This window comes from Pongo abelii, chromosome 1 (genome assembly GCF_028885655.2).
Source record: "Pongo abelii isolate AG06213 chromosome 1, NHGRI_mPonAbe1-v2.0_pri, whole genome shotgun sequence".
NCBI classification, from domain to species: Eukaryota; Metazoa; Chordata; class Mammalia; order Primates; family Hominidae; genus Pongo; species Pongo abelii.
Genome location: NC_071985.2, coordinates 44,271,475 through 44,289,209, shown reverse-complemented (window position 1 = coordinate 44,289,209; position 17,735 = coordinate 44,271,475). Strand labels below are relative to the sequence as shown.

General features: G+C 49.3%; 1 protein-coding gene across 3 annotated transcripts in view; it reads left to right on the top strand.

Annotated features, from left to right (window-relative positions):
* TMCC2 (transmembrane and coiled-coil domain family 2) overlaps positions 1 to 17,735 on the top strand; it is a 45,447-nt gene that overhangs the window by 5,152 nt on the left and 22,560 nt on the right. For 2 of the 3 annotated variants that reach the window (XM_024252902.3, NM_001132229.1), the window contains 1 exon segment: positions 8,389 to 8,925. In XM_024252902.3, coding sequence (XP_024108670.1) covers positions 8,389 to 8,925 — 537 coding nt within the window. 3 annotated transcript variants of the gene reach the window in all.

Below are 17,735 nucleotides of genomic sequence, written 5' to 3'. Positions count from 1 at the left end.
CAGTGGGAAGAATTGAGCCTTTCCTGAAAGGAGGTGTCTGGGGATGCTGGCCATGGGCTTTCCCCCTGGACTTCCCCGAGGTTCTCTTTCCTCTCACAAAAGCCCCTTTAAGTAATTTCCCCGGAGATTTCTGAGCAGTATTAATATCTTTCCCTGAAGAAAAAGGGGGAGCTCCAAATTCCATCATTCCCCTCCTGGTTTGAAGCACTTTTGACTCAAGACTCACTTGGGTTCCAGCTCATGTTCTAGTCACACCATTCACTGGTCTTCCTGCCTAATTAGTGAAGAGCAGGAAAAATAATTCGAAGCCAGGTATCTGAGAGAAAGTCACAACTGAGTCCTGTGTGGTTCTCCCTGCTGGCTCTCCGCCTTTCCTGGTGGTCACAGGCAGCTTCCTCCCCCTGTGAGTGGCCTGTGTTCCTTCACCACTCCTGCAGAGAGCCCACTAGAGAAGGGTTCATGCAGTCAGCAGATACCACCTTCAGCAGGAAAGGTGCTGCTGAATTAAATTGTGAAACATGCTTATAAAAGTGCCTGAAAACATGTATGCAGTTTAAATAACAGAAGCAAAACAGACACCTTGTCTACCCAAGTCAAGGAAAAAAAAAACTGACGTTCCCGAGAAGCACCTGCTTATTTTCTATTTGTTTGTTTCTTATATATGTATTTTTCAAGGCTCAGGGTTTTGATAAAATTTATAGGTCTCAGTTTCTCCTTTTTTTTTTTTTTAAGGCTAGTCAAATGAAGTAGTGGGAGTGGAGTGTTTCTTCATTTTTTAAATGAAGGAGAAGACAAGCTACTTCATAAGAACGTGGGTGGAATGAAGATGTGTGCGTTCCCTGGGGCTCTCCAGGAGTGTTCTGATGGTTGCGATGGCTCTCTGAGGGCCTGCTGCATCTTGAGGCCCAGTAGATATGTTAAGGCTTGAAGATTCCTGCAATCTCAGGTGGGAGCCGGACACCTGGGATACGTTTTATCAGAGGAGGTAGAATTGAAGTATGCCTAAAAACAAGGACATGGGAGGCCAGGCGTGGTGGTTCACACCTGTAATCCTAGCACTGTGGGAGGCCGAGATGGGTGGATCATGAGGTCAGGAGATCGAGACCATCCTGGCTAACACACTGAAACCCCGTCTCTACTAAAAACACAAAAAAATTAGCTGGGCATGGTGGCGTGTGCCTGTAGTCCCAGCTACTCGGGAGGCTGAGGCAGGAGAATTGCTTGAACCTGGGAGGCAGAGGTTGCAGTGAGCTGAGATCGCGCCACTGCACTCCAGCCTGGGCGACAGAGCAAGACTCTGTCTCAAAAATAAAAAACAACAACAAAAAAACAGCAAAAGGAAATGGGAAATTAGTTATTTGGCCTCACTTCCAGCTGATCTCCAGGTCAAATAGGATGAAATACTTGTAAGAAAACCATCATGGAAATACACATAAGTTAAAGGGTACTTAGAGCATCATGCAGTGCAACCAGAAACTTATGGGGGTTAATCAGGAAAGTTGTTCTGCAAGAGGTGGGTTTAGAGCAAGATTTTTTTTTTTTTTGAGATGGAATATCATTCTGTCTCAGGCTGGAGTGCAGTGGTGCAATCTTGGCTCACTGCAGCTTTTGCCTCCCGGGTTCAAGCGATTCTCCTGTCTCAACCTCCCGAGTAGCTGGGTCTACAGGCATGCACCACCACACCGGGCTAATTTTGTATTTTGAGTAGAGATGGGGTTTCATTATGTTTGCCAGGCTGGTCTGAAACTCCGGACCTTAGGTGATCCACTCTCCTCGGCCTCCCAAAGTGCTGGGATTATAAGTGTGAGCCACTGCGCACGGCCTAGAGCAAGATTTTAAAGAAGGGGTGGGATATTTATTACCAAACAGGAGAAGAGGGGCTTTCTAAATGGGGGAAGTGAGGTAGCAAGTGCTTTTGTAGGGTCTTTGCCCTGTTTGACTAGAACGATCAGGAACAATGGAGGGTAGCGCAAATGCTGAAGTTAACCGTTTTGTCCCGCTTGCACCTTATTATGAAGCAGGCAGAGGGTTGGAAGGCCCAGGATTGCCCCACCCCCACCCCCTCCAGCCTTCCGTAATATTCAGAGCAGCCCTGTATGTGGGCTCTGGGGGAACTGGTGACCGATGGGAAAGCATGTGGCAAACGAAACTCCCTGTTCTCCTGCCACATATTGAGTTCTAGATTAATTCCCAGCTGCCCTAGTTGTTCTAGTGGGAACTGTCTGGCAGGCTCAGTATTTACAGAATGTGCTTCTTTTTGTGTATCTAATTATGTCTTCACTGCCAATCCCATTAACAAGAATCTCCTTCAGCAGGGAGTTGAAATGTCTGATAGGACCTAAATTTTGGGTTGAAGTTTTCGAAGTGTGGGGTTATCAGGAGCTGGGGAAAAGGGCTCAGGCAGCTTCTCAGTGGTGGTCTTAAAGGCCAACTCAGAACTCATTTCTGTTTTCATCTCTTCCTTAAGAAATGGCATCTGCCTTTGAAGTCCCCATAGACTACTAGCATGGTACATTTTTGGAATGAGGCCATAGCTGGACAGGGTCCACCTTTGTCAGCCAAACACTTAAGTCTCTCTTCATGTAAGAAGTTAGAACAAAGCTGTTGGGGGATAACAGGTATGTTTTGTGACTGTGCTAGAAAAACAGTTATTTGGCTGGGTGCGGTGGCTCACGCCTGTAATCCCAGCACTTTGGGAGGCCGAGGCGGGGGGGGGGTCACGAGGTCAGGAGTTCGAGACCAGCCTGGCTGGCATGGTGAAACCCCGTCTCTACTAAAAATACAAAAAATTAGCCAGGCATGGTAGTGCGCCCCTTTAGTCCCAGCTGCTCGGGAGGCTGAGGCAGGAGATTTGCTTGAACCTGGCAGGCAAAGGTTGCAGTGAACCGAGATCACGCCATTGCACTTCAGCCTAAGCGACAGAGCAAGACTCTGTCTCAAAAAAAAGAAAAAGAACAGTTATTTTTAAACCAAATGACTAAAAGCTTCCTTACTCCAGCCAGGTTAACTGAGTGATGTCCACCAGGGAAAACAAATCTCGCTGTAAGGACATGAGGCCCCTCCCAAGCCCTCCCTAAGCCATTCGTGAAGACATCACACACATTCTGGCTCCTTGGTCTGTGTTCATCTCCTTCCAAGCCAACTCAATCTTGGCGGTTACTAAGATAATAGAGTGAGAAGAGGGTTTAAACTGCAGCAGGAGAAATCTGAGTTAGACACAAGAAAAGGCTGCTGGAGCATTTGAAATCTTTGTGAAAGGTTATGTCTTTGGAAAAGGTAGTCATCTAAGGATTAAAATCACCTTTGTAAGAAGGATTTATAGAGACTTGGATAGTGGCTGCTCAGAAAATAAATGAACAAATAATTTGCATAGCAGTCTTCCATGTTTGTGTTGAGGCCTCTGTCAGGTAATGTTAGGGACACAGAGATGTAGGCGCTGTAGCTCCTGCTGTCCAGTCACTCATATTGTCATCAAGGGTTCCAACCATCAGCAGGTGAGAAGTTGGATAACAGTCGGAGAGAGCACTAGAAGTGATGTCACAAGGCAGTACACGATTAATTGCAAAATGAATGGTGCAGATAATGAGTGCTTATGTGTTCAGAGCAGGGTGAGATCGCTGCAGACTGGTGTGATCAGAGAGGGCTTTATGGAGTGGCGAGGTGGTGAAGGATGGGTAGGATGCAAAGAGGCAGAGAGAGGGCATGCCATGCTGGGAACTTTAATAAAAGTCTTCTATGTTGGTGTGTGCTGAATCAGTTCTGCCTAAAGACATGGTGGATGAGGTGACCTTTTCCCACTTGCTTTGGCTCCAGGCTGAATTCTCTAAGCAATAAAGGAAAGAGGAATCAAAACAGAATTGAGAATGGGGGAATTATTTGCCCGTGTGCCCGTGAGTTGAGATTTTTTTTTTAAATTTCATCTGTGAGGCTGGGGAATAAATAAATGATTCCAAAAATCTTTCATCACTGGGTTTCCAGTAGGAACTCCAAGTGGGCCTGAACAGTTGCAGCTGCCTACTGTACACCACTGTGATCATCAGCGCCAAACCTGGCGTAATGGTTCCTCTCCTGCTCCTGCCGGGCTCCCCACCCAGAGCTTCTTAAGGGCAATTGGAGACTTCTTCAATCCACTTTGGATCCTAAGAGTAGAACTCTGTGGGTTTTTACAGTGATTAGTTCTCTAATGCTGGCCCTGTTTCCATAGAGACCCTATAAATAGAGGAACGTTGGCGACCTAGGCTGGCAAAGGCTCAGGGTGACCCAGTCACCCCACTGAACCCTCATAGCCAAACTGTTGGTAGGACGGAAGGAGTTTCAAACCCAGGTAGGAGGAAGGGCTATGCAGTCAGCTGCCAGGTGGGATAATTAGCTATAGATTAGTGTGACTTTAAGCTTTCCTGGGATTTGTTGAGAACACAGGGACCTGTAAAAATTAGAAACCACTTTTGGTCATTTTTAACCAGATGGTGCCAATGACACTGTACCCCAAGCATTTTAGTTTTGTATTCATGCAGCTGTGTTTGCAGATTTTGGAGCAAACTTCCCCTTTGGGGGACCCACACCCAGGGAGAAAGACGGATGAAGCCCAACTGTTCAGAAACCACAGCCTTCTCAGGAAGGATCTTTCAGAAGCCATCTAGTCCTCCCTTTCTTCCTGAAAGGACAATGCCACCCAAGGAGATTGGGTCCTTCCTGCCCTTTCAGATAGTTCCAGGGGAGGGACAGCCAACTCCCTTCACTTCCTTCCCCAGGGCACCTCACCCTGGGAAGCTCTCCTTTCTGACTACCTTCTGGCCAGTTCTGGGGACGGCACTTCTTGCTTCGGTCTTACGGATCATGAAAGCCCTGTTTGTGTGCCACCTCTAACTCTGAAGCATCTCAGCTGTCTAATGCATGGCTTCATTTGGCCACCAAAATGGTTTCTGGCAGCCAGGGAAAAGCAAAAGTCAATGTGGAAAAGCAAGTGACATTTTAGGAGCTGGAACCTGTTAGTCAGAGCAGGTGGTGCTTTCTGCTGCGTTGGCGGCTAAGTTCCCTTAAGCTAGTCACCATGGTTTTCCTCACTTCTGAAACTTGTAGCTGGTTATGTGTATGTGCTGAGTTTCTTTTTTTTTTTAAACACTTACCGTGTTATGTCAAAACTCCTTAACCATCTCCTCCCTGACACCCACATGCAGAAGCGGCCCAGCCCTTGAGTCACTTTGCTGTTTCCGCCTCGCACCTTATCAGTGAGGAAAAACCCCTTCATTTGGAGTAATCTCCTCTCTCCACACATTGTTCTTTGACTTCCTTTTTGTTATTTCCCTCCTGCCTGCCACAGACTTTAATAGATTCCTCGGTCTGCTGGGGCAAAGGTCCTGGGGTCTCCTGGTCACTTTCCCTAGGTTTCCTTCAGCTGCAGGACAGCTCAGGGAGGTGGGAAGTAAAGACTTTATAGTTGAGGGTCTTGTCTTATAACATGGGATGGGCAGGTCACAACTGCAGTTCAGGGGACCTAACAACCCTTGACCCAGGCATTTTTGTTTTGCTCCTGCCTCTGATACTATTCTGGGACACATGCAAATACCCTATCTACTTTAAATCTTGAGTCTTGAAATCTTAAGTCTTGAAATCAGTGTATGGGCCCCTGAAGGTAAATTCAATTAGAAGTCGGGGGTTTCTCTGTGTGGCTTGGATGAGCCACTTAGCTATGCTGTGCCTCCGTTTCTTCATCTGCAAAATAGAAAGACTGATGCTATGACGTCTCACATTCCTAGCTCCTGAGATTAGGCTAGTGTCAGATTATAATGACAGTATAAATCGGAACACACTTTGCAAAATGCTGTTGTATAAATTTTAAAAGTAAATTAACCAAGGATTTTAGGCTCCAAGGCAATATGGCAGACATTGGTGGCCACCATAGCTCTCCCCGGCACCTCCACTGGCCTCCCGGGGATAGGGGAGAGGAAATGCCTCAGAACTCTAGGACCTCTGCTGAAGTCTTTAGAAGGGAAACTCTTTCTGCCTGAGTGGATCCTCAGTGTTGGAGAAGCCAGTTTAGGAATGGGGGGAGAAGAGGAAGGGACCTGGAATAGAACACTAGAAAGACAATTCGTATTATGGAATGTGACGATTTGGCAGAGGCAGCTGGGCAAATGCCAGAGCCAGCTGGCCCCATCACAGTGTCTAGAGGGAGGTCTTGCATCAGCTTGGGCCTGGGGAAGAGGGAGGTGTCCTGGCACGTCCCTGGTCTGAAGGCTGCAGGATCTGGCCCGTTCCAAGTCCATGGCAGAGTTGACATCTTGGTTCTCCCCAGCACAGATTCAGGTGAGCCTTGTGACCCTGCCTCAAGCTGGCCCCCAGGGGATGGTAACTCCTGTGGGAAAAGCTGGCATTGTGTAACTTAACATCTCGAGGGCTGCCCCAGAGTTCCGTTCTTGAGAAGAAATCATGGTAGCCTTAATTTCCTCATCTCTAAATGGAGATGTTCCCGTTGTTGCTTTTGTTACTATTTAGGAGAATCAAATGGGATAATGCAGGATACAAAGCTCCTTTAAAACGAAAAACCGTTAGTTCGAGATGAGTTGTGATGATGTAATTTATCTGGTCTGTAAAATGGGTGATGTAAGGGCCTCACCTACTTTGAGGATTCTGGGGATACTCAAATGAGGTGAAAAATGAAAACCCTAACATTTTACACAAATACTTAATAGTATAGTTATTTGTATCCAGCTGTAAGTGCAGCCATCTGCACAAACTCAAGGCTGAGTTGTAAAGTAACCTAAGAGTGGGGTCAGCTCGTTCAGAGGATGTCAGGTTGCTTTTTCTTGGTTTCTATATGGTCTAGATTTTCTGCTCTGTAAGTTTGTTTCTAGGGAAAAAAAAAAAAGAAAATCCAGTCTGTGTAATTTTTTGGAACATTTTTTAAATGACTGAGGTGGCCTGGTGAGATTGTGGGTTGTTCCTCACAGGAAATCCTGCTATGGCTCATTGAGTCCCAAATGGCTGGGTCCTGAGTTTTCCTCTAAGGAGCTGCAGAATGTGAGGTGTCTCCTGGTGCTCCAAGTCTCACCCCTCCTTCCAACAGCTCCAAAGCTCTCATAGAGGGCTCAGCCTGGCCAGATAAGCCATCCCCTGACAGAAGCAGCTGTCTGGAATTATACCACAGTTGCTCGCCCTGGCAGGCCATCCAGCTGCCCCTCTGTGAGCAGTCTTGCCGGAAGAGCAGCTGGAGAACCTCAGCGACAGGGCTAAGAGGAAAGGCTGTGGCCTGGGCAGCACCGGGTTGCAGGGCCTCTATGCTTTGGGTCTAAGGGGAAAGACACTCATTTGGATAGCTTGTTCTGATGTGTATGCTAAAGAATTGGTCACATTACTATGTCACAAGGTTTGCTCATAGAAGTAAAGTTTATTTCATTGCCAACCGTATCAGGAATAAAATTGGTTGCAAATAACAGAAAATCATACTAGAGTTGTGTAGACAAAGATGGGTTTATTTCATGCAACAAGAATCCCAGGATAGGTGTTCACAACTGGTTTGGTGGCTTCATAGACCTTCAAGTTCCCAGGCCTGTCCCTTGGGCTCCACCACCTGTGTGCAGACCCTCATCATCAACCATGTCATCCTGTGGTTGCAGAACGGCCACTGCATCTCCAGGCACTATGTTCCCATTCCAGATGGGAAGATTTGGGAAGGGCCAGTATCTTTATCAGGAAAGCAAAAGTGCTCCCAGAAGCTCTCACCTTGCTTTTCGTTGGCCCAAACTGTGTCACGTGGCTACTTCTAGCTGCAAGGGAGTCTGATGAAGCAGGAATTTTTAGCAAGGTGAGTTAAGTCCTTGCAGTTTGGTTGGTAAGAAAGAAAAATAGATATTGGGTAGGCAATTAGCAGTGTCTGCTACAACAGTATAACTTGATTGTATGACCTTGATTTTCCTGGGGGAATGTTGGAATTAGGCAACTTTGGAAATCGATGCTTGGTGGCCTGAAAGAACTAGTACAGCTTGAAGGGATGTCTAACTTGGAAGGAGGGAAGGACTCGGGGTGGGGATCAATCTAGAGGGATACAACCCCATGAGCCAAGTGCTACCTGTGTATGCCATTAAGCCCCAGACTGAAGCCCTGAGAGCATCATTCCTAGAAAGTCTGAACCTTCATTTTGATTAGGAATGTCCGGTGGAAAACCGTGGGGGCACATTTCTTTCGGAATGAAAGGATGGGTCTGTGTTGCCACCTTTTCGCAAAGTGACCCTTTATGCACGACAGGCCATCCACAGAGATCTTCCAGGTTCAGATGGCTGCATTAGCTATGCCAGTCTACCAAGGACAGATCCTTCATCTTCACCCCCCTACTGACTAGGCAATCAAGAGCTTTCCACTCACCAGGGTTCTTCATCTCTCCCCCTTAAGAAAATCCAGCAGCTGTCAGAGGGCTCCATGTTTGGCCACGGTCTGAAGCACCTGTTCCACAGCCGCCGTCGGTCTCGGGAAAGGGAGCACCAGACGTCTCAGGATTCCCAGCAGCAGCAGCAGCAGGGTATGTCCGACCATGACTCCCCAGATGAGAAGGAGCGCTCTCCGGAGATGCACCGTGTCTCCTACGCCATGTCCCTGCACGATCTGCCCGCCCGGCCCACCGCCTTCAACCGTGTGCTGCAGCAGATCCGCTCCCGGCCCTCCATCAAGCGGGGCGCCAGCCTGCACAGCAGCAGTGGGGGCAGCAGCAGCGGGAGCAGCAGCCGGCGCACCAAGAGTAGCTCCCTGGAGCCCCAGCGTGGCAGCCCTCACCTGCTGCGCAAGGCCCCCCAGGACAGCAGCCTGGCCGCCATCCTGCACCAGCACCAGTGCCGTCCCCGCTCTTCCTCCACCACCGACACTGCTCTGCTGCTGGCCGACGGCAGCAACGTGTACCTCCTGGCTGAGGAGGCCGAAGGCATCGGGGACAAGGTGAGATGGGCCTTCTGGGGCAGGGGAGACTCAGAGGCAAGGGCCATCTGCTGAGGGGCCTTGAGATCTGGGGAGCTGAGCCAGGGGCCCTCCCTGGCAGATACTGACACCCCGCCGCCTGCAGAGTTATTTGTCTTGGTTAAAGGAGTCAGGTATGACTAGGCCAAAAACAAGAGATGATTCCCAGGATGGCTAATTTTTGTTTCTTTAGGGCTTTGTTTTTCAAAATTGTGTTTTGCTCATGCTGATATTAATGTTGACTTGTTTTCCTTAAATGGGCTATCAAGAGGCAATAGGTATAGTAGTTTAAAGCACAGACCGGACGCAACTCTGGTTCTGCCACTTACTCAGTTAACCTCTGTGTGCTTGTTTCACCAATTGAAAATGAGGATAATAATAGTACAGTTATAGGACTAAATGAGTTAATATATATAAAATACTTGGAATAGAGCCTGGCGTAGTATCATCTTTACTATTGGCACCAACCAAAGAAGATAGGGAATCCATGAAGGGTGATTTGGGAAGGAGAAAAGCTAGTCTGGCACTCCATGAATTTATATATTCGTTCTTTTATTCGTGTAACAAGTATCTATTTAATTCTTATTTTGTGTTACAAGAATGAACAAGCCAGTGTTGCTGTCCTTGTGGAGCTCACTCTAGAGGGGGTACAAGTGGGTGAATGAACAGAGAGATGGGAGCTGCTGTGGGAGCTTCAAGGGAGAGGGGACTTGAGGAGAGAGCGAGGAGCTGGCAAAGACCTGTTTGAGGAAACCGTTGAGCTGAATCTTGAATAATTTAGCCAGGGAAGAACTGGGAGAGGGGAAGGGGGAAGGGAGGGCATAGTATGTACAAAAGCACACAAGCTGGTGCTAGGGGTTACTGGGGGTTCATTATGGCCAGAGCATCTAGCACTTTTGGGGATTGACAGGTAGGCAGAGGCCACATCACAAAAGGCCATGCCATGTTGATTCTGGGAGTAGTGTGAAGCTATCAAAGGGTGCTAGGCAGGAAACTGGCAGGACGAGGTTCCTCTAGGTCTCAATATAAAGAGTAGATTGGGGCCAGGCACGTGGCTCACACCTGTAATCCGAGAACTTTGGGAGGCCGAGGTGGGTGGATCACTTGAGGTCAGGAGTTCAAGATCACTCTGGCCTACATGGTGAAACCCTGTCCCTACTAAAAGCATAAAAATTAGCCAGGCATGGTGGTGGGCGACTGTAATCCCAGCTACTCGGGAGGCTGAGGCAGGAGAATTGCTTGAACCTGGGAGGCGGAGGTTGTAGTGAGCCAAGATCGAGCCACTGCACTCCAGCCTGGGAAACAGAGCGAGACTTCGTCTCAAAAAAAAAAAGAAAAAACCAAAAAAAAAAAACCCCAAAAAAACCAACAAAAAAATCAGTAGATTGGGAAGGGAGTGCAGGACGGGAGTTAAGAAGACTTTGGAGCTAGTGCAGTAGTCTAGGCTGCAGCAGTGGGGATGGAAAGAAGGCGCCAAGTGCAGAAAACATTTGGAAGTGAAAGTCAGAAGTAGTAGGTGAGAAAGCGAATAGGAGGCAAAGGAAAGGGAGGCGTAGAGGATGATTCTAAGATTATGGGCTTAGCGGCTTTAGAAATGGGGGAATTCTCTAGTTGAGGAATCACAGGAGAAGGAGCATGTTTTGGGGGGAAGGTGATGAGTTCAGTTTTGGACCTGTTGAGTTGCGAGTGCCTTTGGGAGCTGTCCAGCTAGGGAGGACCAGCTGGTAATTGGGTCTGTGGGGTAGGGGCCTGGGCTGGGGCCAGTGCTCTGGTTGCTGGCACTGAGGTTGAAATCATGGGTGTGGGTGTGATCTTCAAAGGAGGATGTGTCGAATGAGAAGGAGGCCGTGGACAGACCCAACTGACATGTAAGTGACAGGCCAAGCACCAGGGGCCTGAGAGAAAGCAGTCAGATGGATAGAAGTAAACTTGCAGCAAAGCAAAAGAAAAATGAGCTTGAAGGAGGAGGAAGTAATCAGAGTGAAATGCATAGAAGGGGCAGGTCACATCTGGGTTTGGAAATGTGCACAGGCAGTAGCAAGCGGTGGCTGTCGTTGGGAACCGTGGCCTGAAGCCAGTTTCTGTGGATTAAGGAGAGGGTGGAAGTGGAGGCAGGTGTGTAGCTTGGCTGGAAAGAAGGAGGGTATCAGGTGGAGACAGTCTGATTTTGTTGGTTTTTTTAAGTTGGGAAGCACCTGAGCCCACCTCCATGCTGGCTGGAGAGGTCCCTATTAGGGAGAGATTGAAGATAGCAGTGAGGAAGGGGAATTCTCACTGGGGTGAGGTCAGTGAGTAGGTGAAAGGGTGTGAGATCCAGAAGTCAGCATCGTCCTTGGTCACAAAGAGTTACCTGTGGGAGGCAGAAATGAATTCTTACTTTGTTTTTATTTTCTATGGGGGAAGAAACCAAAGGTGCAGGTGTTCATTGAGAGCAGGAGGGGAGGTGGGAAGGGCTGGCTTGAGGAGGGCAGTAAAGGTTTGGCTTGGGGCAGAGCAAGGCTCTAAGCAGGAACTCACGGGTGACCTGTCTGGTGTTGTAGAGGCTCGTAATTTGTGCTGGCAGCACCCTAGTGGTTGCGATTTGTTTTCTCTCTAGTGGTCCTAGCCAGAGGGTAGGAACAGAGCTGAACGATTATCAGGCTAATCCAGGGTTGGGGGTTGCTGGTAGGGCATGTAAGGGTGACGAAGGAGTTGGGGGTTTGTTTGGGTCAGAGAATGCTCAAAAGGTTGGACCTTGAAACCTTGGCTAGCAGAGAAGGAGGTGGGGATAGGAGAAGGCTGATGAATGTGGAGAAAAGGAGATGGGGTACTGAGGGAATGAGGGAGCAGGTACATTAAGAATAAAGAGGAGTGAGAGAGACAGGAGAGGGCATTGGAGTTTACAATTTGGGGGGTGGGATAGGGAAGACAAAGGTCAGAGTATACTCATAGAGCATGGCAGACAAGGAATGAATGGAAAGATAATTTCAGTGGCAAGAGCTGAGAGGCTAGGTTGTGGGATGGGCTGTCCACATGACATAGAGATGCCCCCTTGGACAGTGGTCAGAAAGGAGGGCAGCAGGTAGCTTTGATGACTGGAGGGTGGGGAGAAGAGTGCAATGGCAGGGACCTCAAAGAAGGCCAGGCTGAAGCAACACTGAGTACAGTAGAATGCTGGTCCCATCTCCAGAGGGCACAAAATGAGGGAGGAAGAGGAAGAAAAAAATCACTGTGATTAATGAGGGCTCCGGGGCAAGTGGAGCTGCAATAAGAGCCTGCAGGGGCCCAAGTGCTTGACTATGGGCAGGAGGCAGCTTGTTTGTTGTGGAAGGAGGAGTCTGGAAGGTCCAGTGGGAGGGCGGATGAAAGAGAAGACAGCTCAAGTGGAAGTGAGAGGAGACATGATGGAGGACCAAACAGTTCTACATTTGGGGGATGTGAGGCCCCGTGGATTTTCCAGCGTCAGAGTTCCAAAGGAAACTCAGATACAAAGTTGTTTTTACCTTAGATGATCACCAGAGCAGATCCATCTCCATGTACAGTTTTAAATTGTCCTCTCATCAACACAGACTGTTTCTCAAGTTCTTGTGCATGTTTACATTTGAAAATGTTTGGATGTTCATTCATTCAACAAGCATTTGTGTGTATGCCGTGTGCCTGGCATTGTATAGCAGTTCAGGTTTGGTTTTGCTCTTTTCCAATGTAGAAAGTGCTTTTGTAGACATCATTTCATGAATTCATTAAAGCAATCCTGTGAGATAGCTAAGCCAGGTGAAGATATCCCAATTTTTTTTTTTTTTTGAGACAGAGTCTTACTTACTTTGTCACCCGTCTCGGCTCACTGCAACCTCCACCTCCTGGGTTCAAGTGATTTTCCTGCCTCAGCCTCCCGAGTAGCTGGGATTACAGGCACCACCACCTCGCCCGGCTAATTTTTGTATTTTTAGTAGAGATGGGGTTTCACCATGTTGGCCAGGCTGGTCTCAAACTCCTGACCTCAGGTGATCTGGCTTTCCTCAGCCTCCTGAAGTGCTGTGAACGGGGTGTGAGCAGGGCATCTGGTTCAGAAGCTGTTGAACTACTCTGGGGGTGGGGCGGAGTAGCTGGATTCTGGATTGGTTTCAAAGATCAAGCCACAAAGGTTTCTGATGATTCTATGTGGGCATGACAGAAAGAGAGAAGTCAAATGTGGTTCACAGATTTGCGGCCTGGCAGCCGGAAAGAAGAAATGGCCAATAACTAAGTCAAGGAAGATGGCAAATAGAATGAGTACCTGGCAAGGGGTGTGAGGTGGGGGTGGGAGGGGGGTGCAGAAATCAGAGCTAGGTTTGGGGTACCTTCAGTTTGAAGTGGCTATTAAACGTCCACGTGGAAATGCCAAATAAGCAGTCAGCTGTACGAGTCTGGAGTTCTGGGGAGAGATCCAAGCTACAGGCATAAATTTGGGAGTTGTCAGCATATAGATAGTATTTAAAATGATGGGACTGAACCATTTGCAAGCCTAGCCTCCACTGGGGAGAAGTCTGTTCTCAGAGTGAGGAGCTCTGCACGCGTTGGCTGAAAGGGTGGCGTGGCTTTGTGAAATTGAGAGCTGGAGGAGCCCAGCAGAATGAACCAGGTTGTTCAGCCCTTAATGAGCAGACACTCTGCGTGTAGAGGCAGCCAGGCCCACCTCTCATGGGTGAGTCAATGAATACATTTTAAAAATCAAATTAGAAAAATCCTGTCAAGCAGGAGTCTCCGGTATACAGCTATTTTATGAGGAGGAAAAATGTGAACCTTGCTGTCTTTGGTTGCCTAGGGCTCCCATGAAGACCTCCTGAGCAGGGAGAAGACGTTGGGGTGGGCGGTGGGCACTGTCGGAAGCTGGTGAAGGACTGTGGATGTTTGCAGGGGCCTGGGGGAAGTGGGACAGGCTCATTAGCTGGGGAGCTTCTCTGTGGGGCTCTGCCATGTGGCTCACTGTGCCCAAGATACCCAGATGGGAGGGAGGAACTCTTTTTTTGCTGCTTATGGAAGACGAGACCCAGACACTTTGGGTGACCTGATGAGGGGACGGTTCCCTGGGTTCAGGGTGATCATGGGGGAAATGGTTGTTCTTGTGACTATTTTATATCCTTCTTTAGAACCCTCAGCTTTGTTAAGTGTATGGCCTGGTTGATCTTTATAACACACCTGTGAAGTTGGCAGAGCAGGTGTTATCTCCATTTTACAGATAAATAGACTAAGGCCTAGAGGAATCAAGAGACTGCTTGCCTATGGCACCCAGCTAGGTCTTGGCAGGGAGACAAGGGATCCTAGTCTGTACCCAAGACTCATCTGAGAGGTGACATCACTGAACCCGGCTGGGGACCATTTTATGCAAAGTCTATGGAGAGCAGGTTTGCCTCAGTCCGAGGGGGATGATTTTATCTCTTGGTTGCCATTTCCCCTTCAGTTGCATAGATTTCCTGACCTGGAGCTGTCCTTCTAGGAATGGGCGTGGCCCTGGGGGTCCTGAGGAGAGAAAGGTTGCTTCCCTGTCACAGAGGAAAAAGGTCTTCCAGCCATTAGTAAACGCTGCTCTGTCAGCTGACTCCCCCAGACCCAGAGGCCCTGGGCTGGTGTGAGAAGCAGTAGTGGTTCTGCCCTGATCTCTGGGCATGAATAGGAGGTATTCTTCTCTCCCTAGTAAACACAGCCCCACATGCTCTCTGCAAGATCCCTGGCGGTTACTAGCATCTATTTTTAATTCATAAGCCTCCCCCACTCCCCACACCCCCTGCCATTGTTTAGAACTCACCAGCTGGCTTTCGGACCAGAGCAGCCCTGGCAGGGTTGAGTTACCGAAACACCCTGGAGGCAGCTAAAGTTCCTCAGCTGTCCTGGAGAGGCTCACCCCAGCCCCACCCCAAGAAAGTAGGAGACCTCAAGCCCCAAAGGGAGCAGGGTGTGATGGGGGACAGATAGAGGCTCACAGTCCAGGGAAGCAGCTCAGCCTTGGTGATGGTAATTTGGCTGTTGGTTGTTCCTGCTAGATCCACTTAGTTGTCTTTGAGGTTGTGCCTTCAATTACTTCCCTGTTTAAAAACAAAAACAAAAACAAAACATTGTTGGCTGGGCAAGGTGGCTCCTACCTGTAATCTTAGCACTTTGGGAGGCTGAGATGGGTGGATCAGTTGAGCCTAGGAGTTTGAGACCAGCCTGGGCAACATGGTGAGACCCTGTCTCTACAAAAAGTATTTAAAAATTAGCCAGGTGTGGTAGCGTGCACCTGTAGTCCCAGCTGCTTGGGAGGCTGAGGTGGGAGGATCACTTGAGCCCACGAGGTTGAAGCTGCAGTCAGGCGTGATTGCACCACTGCACTCCAGCCTGGGTGACAGATTGAGACCCTATCTCCATTTTAAAAAAATCGTCATCTCAGCCTCGCCATTCTGCTTTCTAGTATGTATGCGACACAGAAAAGTAACTGCTCTCTATGTCTTAGATTTGTAAAGTGGGGAAAAAATTGTCATCAATTGTGGGTGCACTTGGGCATTGGCAGGTGATTAGAGAATGCAGGTTTTTCATCCATGTGTAGCCTTAACCTCTGGGAGGCACAAGCCCCGGAGACTAGAGAGGGAACCACTGGTTATACGTCCAGTGGAGATGGCGTTGGGCCACCTGGCTCCGCAGAAAACAGATGAGGTCCCCACCCTCTTCTCCCTCTTTTTCTTCTTCTTCTTTTTTTTAACAGCAGTTCCTGGAAAACGTAGGGTCAGAGGGTTGTATTCCCCTTCTCTCATCTCTCCCAGGCCTGGTTAGGCATCAGTCCCTTCTCTCCTTGTTCAGAACCTCTCCCCAGCTGACCCCTGGACTTGTGCATGGAGTGTCAGGAAGGGGACGCAGCGCAAGAGTGCTGGATTTACAGCCAGCCAGCCCCTGACTGTGTCCTGCTTACCCCTTCCGCTCCTGCAGTGTGGCTGAGAAGCAGCACGGGGCAGAGCTGGGAGGGCTTCTGGACAGCTTCAGGAGACTGTGTGGAGGTGCTGGGGAGAGGAGGACTCTTATGACAGGCCCTGCTTTGAGAGCAGGCAGGAAGGAAGAGAGGGCCAAGATCTCACCAGTCATGCTGCGGGTGAAACGAGGAGGGTGGAAAGATGACAACGTCCTGACTGGATGCTTCCCTGTGGCCTCATGGTGTTATCTCCAGGCTCCAGACAGGGAAACCAGTGAAGTTCAGCCCGTCACCTAAGCGAGAGCAGACTCTGAATGCCCTGTGCTCTCCATCCACTCCCACACCAGATTTATCCAACAAGATTTCTTCTCTGCCCCAGCATAAATAAGCACCCCTGTTTACTCTGAAGGATGGTGAGTGAGGGGCCCCCCCAACCCCTGGCTCTTGCCAAGAAGATAGATCTTGGCAGCTGCCCAGGGGCCTTGGTTTGTTTATGTCTGGGAGTCTGCTGGTTCAGAGGTGGGTGGGGCGGGCTCTGCTGAGAGAGGTTTCCAAACATGACCACTCAGCCAGCCGGCCGTGGGGGCCCCTGGTGTATCTGAACTTGTAGGCCAGGTTGCATGGCAGGCTGAAGGGTCCCAGACGGGCCACTCTGCCTGTTCACACAAATGCATCCACCTTCTGAGCACACCACCACGCAGGTACATGCACCAGCCTCTGCCGGCCTGCCCTCCCTCACACCCAGGAGTGGTGGAGGGCAACTGCCTCCTCTGTTCCCCTCCTCCATCCCATCTCATCTCTTCTGCCCTTCTTTCTTCCTCTCTGCATGGAAAGGTCCCTTGGGCAGAGGGAGAGCCAGAGGCAGCCAGATCAGCAGCCCCAGAGGAGCCTTTCAAGACTGTGCGTGTGCTGCCAGTGGCTCACCAGGCCAGGGCAGGGCAGCTGTGTGATTTGCCATGAATTGCTGCTCCCTGTCTCAGTGACTCAAAGCCCCTATTACCCAGAGGCCTTGGGGTCCCAGCACAGCTGTATATCCTCTTGTGCCTGGAGATCCGAGTTTTTTCCTTTAGTCTGATTTGAATGCCTCATGTTCAGGTGAAGCCCTTGCCTTGTAGGGGTCCTGTCTGATTAGGAGAGGGGCCCAAAGTGAGGACTCTGTTTCTGACCTAAAGCTCTGACACCAGAGATCATAAGCTGCAGCATCCTCTTGACTTTTCAGACAGAATCAGCCAGCAGGTAACTGGCCTCCAGAATTAGCCTTTATGCATCTTTTCCCCACTAACACCCACTGACTTTCTTTCTAGATTGAAAATATCGGCCGGGCGCGGTGGCTCAAGCCTGCAATCCCAGCACTTTGGGAGGCTGAGGTGGGCGTATCACCTGAGGTCAGGCGTCCAAGACCACCCTGGCCAACATGAGGAAACCCCGTCTCTACTAAAAATACAAAAACTAGCCGGGCATGGTGGTGGGCGTCTGTAATCCCAGCTACTCGGGAGGCTGAGACAGGAGAATCGCTTGAACCCAGGAGGTGAAGATTGCAGTGAGCTGAAATTGCGCCATTACACTCCAGACTGGGCAACAAGAGTGAAACTCCGTCTCAGAAAAAGAAAAAAAAAAAGAAAATATCCAGTATTCTCCAGATTAGCTCTGGTGTCTGGGAGTACAGAAATCACCAGGATAGAGGGGGCAAAATTAGATAACTTCCAAGTTACCTAGCCAAGATGTGAGGTCATGCCTTGTTGATGCCTTTGTCCCCAAGCTCAGGCAAAACTTGGTGGGAGACAAGCTGTCTGTCTGCAGACACAGGTGGGAGAGGCCAGCCAGGTATCTGCCTGGGCTCTCCAAGGCTGCCCAAAGGGAAGCTGCGCTCAGGGTTCAGGTGTCAGACCCCTATGCC